Here is a 2,500-nt window from a genome sequence, read left to right on the forward strand (position 1 = left end):
ACCTACACCCTCCACCAACTACTACACCTAACCCACACCCACACGCCCATCCGCCCAACCCACACCTACACCCAACCCACCCCACCCACCCCACCCACCTGGACGCTCCCGAAATGCGGTCCGCCCAGCCTGACGAGGGGCGTGGTGTCGAATTGTCGAAGAGAAGACATCGTCAGCGCGCCGTGGTTCAGATTATATAAGTTACTCATCACAAGCAAGAGGTCCTCCGTTTTCTTTACCGGCAGAAACCTCGATCGTGGGACGTTAATTCCTGGAGGAGTAAAAAAAAAAAAAAAGAATTATGGAATAAAGGGAGATGGGAGGAGGGATGGAGGATTTGGGGAATAAAGGGAGGTGGAGGAGGGATGGAGGATTTGGGGAATAAAGGGAGGTGGAGGAGGGATGGAGGATTTAGGGAATAAAGGGAGGTGGAGGAGGGATGGAGGATTTAGGGAATAAAAGGGGGTGGAGGAGGGATGGAGGATTTGGGGAATAAAGGGAGGTGGAGGAGGGATGGAGGATTTAGGGAATAAAGGTAGGTGGAGGAGGGATGGAAGATTTAGGGCATAAAGGGAGGTGGAGGAGGAATGGAGGATTTAGGGAATAAAGGGAGGTGGAGGAGGGATGGAGGATTTAGGGAATAAAGGGAGGTGGAGGAGGAATGGAGGATTTAGGGCATAAAGGGAGGTGGAGGAGGGATGGAGGATTTAGGGAATAAAGGGAGGTGGAGGAGGGATGGAGGATTTGGCGAATAAAGGGAGGTGGAGGAGGGATGGAGGATTTGGGGAATAAAGGGAGGTGGAGGAGGGATGGAGGATTTGGGGAATAAAGGGAGATGGAGGAGGGATGGACGATTTGAGGAATAAAGGTAGATGGATATACATTTTTTTTTTCTTAAAGAATAGTTTTAATAATAAAGCATCATAAAAAAAATATTGATTCATCAAGGACAAAAAGAAAAGGAAAAACAGACAAAAACAAGCAAAAACAAATTAGAAATATAAACGATAAAAAAAAAAAATTATCAACAACCTAAAAGAAATACAAACCAAAAAATCTAAGTTTCCTCACAAAACAAAACAAAAACAAAAAAGAAAGATAAAAACAAAACAAAGATAAATAATCTACATAAAAAAACAATCCTAAAATAACAACAAACAAAAAACTTTTAATAAACCATAAAAAATCAAACTAGTTCACCAATAACTAAATAAAAACAAAAACAAAATCAAAGACTACCATTCAAATTACCTAAGGGTTCCTTAAATATCAATCTATATATTTTTGTATCTCTATATTTCTATAGATACGAATATATATAGATAGAAAGATACATAAATAGATAGATTTTTCCCGTCCTAATCAATACAAACACAAACAAAAAGTAACGACTTACAAATAAACTTACATAATACAAACACACTACCAACAAAGACAAATAAAACACAAAGCAGAAAAAAACAACACAAACAAAACACCTTCCAAACACCTTCTAAACACCATAAAACCACAAAGCAGAACATTTCAAAAATCAACCACACACACCCCAAAAAAATACATACCCTTATAACCACAAACAAAGACAGAACATTATAAAAACCAAATACAACCCCCTCACCCCAAAAAACACACAAATCAGACCCCTTCCTAACACCCTCTAAAACCACAAACAAAGACAGACCATTATAAAAACCAAATACAACAACACCCCCCCCTCAAAAACAACAACAAAAACACAAATCTATCAAAAAAAAACTAAAAAAAACACAAAAAACACCCCCCTTAAAAAACACACACAAATCCAACAAAAAAACAACCCCACCCCTTAAAAAAACACACACAAACCAAACAAAAAAAAACAAACAATCCCCCCCTTCTAAACCCCATCCAACCGACCCCTAAAACAACACGACCTTCAAAAACAGCAACAAAAACACAAATCCCACAAAAAAAACACCCCCAAAAAACAAATCCAACAAAAAAAGACCCCCCTTAAAAAACACACACACACACAAAAACCAAACAAAAAAAAACAAACAATCCCCCCCTTCTAAACCCCATCCAACCGACCCCTAAAACAACACGACCACCCCTACCCAGTGCCCCATTAAAGCACTTGATCGCCGCGCCGACTGCCTGTTCTAGCTGTATAATATTTCTCCCATTTCCCAGCGTCTTGTTGTTGACTATGACCTCCATGTCCATCGTGCCGTCGGCCAGGATTCGCTCCATGGCTGGAAGAGAGAGAGATTGGGGATTAGGTGGGGATTGGGTGGAGGATTAGGAGGGGATTGGGTAGGGGGAGGTGTAGAAGATTAGGGAGGGAGTTAGGTGGAAGGTTGGGAGGGGATTAGGTGGATGATTGGTAGAGGATTGGGACGGCATTAGGTGGAAGATTAGGTGGGGGTCAGGTAGGAGAGTGGAAGGGGATTGGGTTGAAGATTGGGAGGGAATTAGGTGGATGAGTGAGAGGGGTTTAGCTGGATGAGTGGGAGGGGAT

General features: G+C 41.6%; 1 protein-coding gene across 2 annotated transcripts in view; it reads right to left on the minus strand.

The window, feature by feature from the left end:
• The window catches only part of LOC113828202 (UTP--glucose-1-phosphate uridylyltransferase), a 25,047-nt gene that overhangs the window by 5,843 nt on the left and 16,704 nt on the right, over positions 1–2,500 (minus strand). For both annotated transcript variants that reach the window (XM_070123170.1, XM_070123169.1), the window contains exons 9-10: positions 2,097–2,234; positions 99–271 (exon numbers count right to left, since the gene is read on the minus strand). In XM_070123170.1, the coding sequence (XP_069979271.1) occupies positions 99–271; positions 2,097–2,234 (311 nt within the window). The remainder of the gene's footprint in view (positions 1–98; positions 272–2,096; positions 2,235–2,500) is intronic.

This window comes from Penaeus vannamei, chromosome 6 (genome assembly GCF_042767895.1).
Source record: "Penaeus vannamei isolate JL-2024 chromosome 6, ASM4276789v1, whole genome shotgun sequence".
NCBI classification, from domain to species: domain Eukaryota; kingdom Metazoa; phylum Arthropoda; class Malacostraca; order Decapoda; family Penaeidae; genus Penaeus; species Penaeus vannamei.